Source organism: Silene latifolia, chromosome 9, assembly GCF_048544455.1.
Source record: "Silene latifolia isolate original U9 population chromosome 9, ASM4854445v1, whole genome shotgun sequence".
In the NCBI taxonomy this organism is placed as follows: domain Eukaryota; kingdom Viridiplantae; phylum Streptophyta; class Magnoliopsida; order Caryophyllales; family Caryophyllaceae; genus Silene; species Silene latifolia.
Window position 1 is genome coordinate 23,459,151 of NC_133534.1, and position 1,432 is coordinate 23,460,582.

The following is a 1,432-nucleotide window of genomic DNA, read 5'->3' on the forward strand; positions in this document are numbered from 1 at the left end:
GTTTTAATTAAACTTTTACTTAGACGGGATAGACTGAAGTTTGCTAATTTAGTTTTTAAAATTATGAGAGGTGGTGTTTATGATCTGAGTTTAAATTACATCAGCATCAAAATTTTGCTTTTGTGACCCTTTACACTAGAAAAAGGATAGTCAGGATAGGCACATCATATTAAAATGTAAACATCATAAGGGAAGCACATAAATAAATGAGTAACGCATGGAGACAAAAAAATTGAGAAATTAGAACAGATTTCATTACACTCACATGGTGAATCAATACAATAACCTTGTGAGGAAAAGCTTCATACTTTATACAACTAACTTAACCTACAATAATACAAGTCATAGGACTTGGAATATGAGATTAATACAAATTAACCCCAAAAAATTATTTAAAAAAATAATATTGAAATGGGTTTTAAAGAATATAAGAGGTAGCTAGACTAGCTAACAACATTTCCAAAAGTTAATAAATAATAATGAAGAAAGATGTTAAAAAAAGAGAAGCATTAGCATTTAACTTGCTTCTTCTTAACACCATCTTCCTTCAAGAAAACTAGAATTGTCCACTTCATCGTCTTCGCCAAGAGAGACTTCGAGCTAATATTAGTCTTTGGTGAGACCGTTGTAGTTTGTACGCGTACAACTAGATCAATAACTTATTTGATCTAGTGTATGCTGTTAACGGTCTTATATGAGTTTTTATATTTTAGCTGAGCATGGAAGTGAGATTTAGAAAAACAACTTCCTCACATGGGATAGTAAGACCCATATCATGATCAAACCCAAATTCCTCCTCAGCCCGACGAAGAAGGCATTGGAACTCAGGGTGAGACAAGAAGGAAATAGGAACAATGTATCGACTCCTATTTACTCCAACATAGACGGCGAAATGACCCTTTGGTACGTCTAGTGGAAGGCCATTTTCGTCGTAACCTAGCTTCTTTCCTAAGCTAGAACATCTCTTAAGGATTTGCTTAAGCAATGCTGTTTGAGATAGTAGCTTGTTTGATTTTCTTTGAGCCATATGGATTGTCTTTTTAAAAAAACTCGAGTTTTGAGAGAAATGGGAGTAGTGATTAGAATGTAAGGAAGAAGATGTAAGGTGGTGGTGGTGATGAGGAATGAAATGGAAGGTGAAGGGTATTTAAGGAGGGAAGAAGAGAGAAAGGGACCAGGGTGGTCATGTGGGTGTAGGGTATAAGTGTTTTGCTAAGGACAGTACGCTAGGATTTTAGATAGATAGATGTATATTTGTGTTAAGGACAATATGGGTACCCACGGCATTTAGTTTTAGCCCCTCTTTTGTTCCGCCTCCTAATAGTACTGTGGAACCCCCGCCCTCTCTCGGGATAGACCTGACAAATGGGTTATTTGAATACGGTCATTTTGAGTGTGGGTTGGCTATTTTGTAACGTGCTTCAATTTGGAA

General features: G+C 36.1%; 1 protein-coding gene across 1 annotated transcript; it reads right to left on the reverse strand.

The window, feature by feature from the left end:
• Nucleotides 1-232: 232 nt before the first annotated feature.
• Nucleotides 233-1,196, reverse strand: LOC141599389 (auxin-responsive protein SAUR50-like). The gene has a single exon (XM_074419376.1). The coding sequence runs from the start codon at nucleotides 1,025-1,027 to the stop codon at nucleotides 710-712; it is 318 nt and encodes a 105-aa protein (XP_074275477.1). The 5' UTR covers nucleotides 1,028-1,196; the 3' UTR covers nucleotides 233-709.
• Between the last annotated feature and the right edge of the window lie 236 nt (nucleotides 1,197-1,432).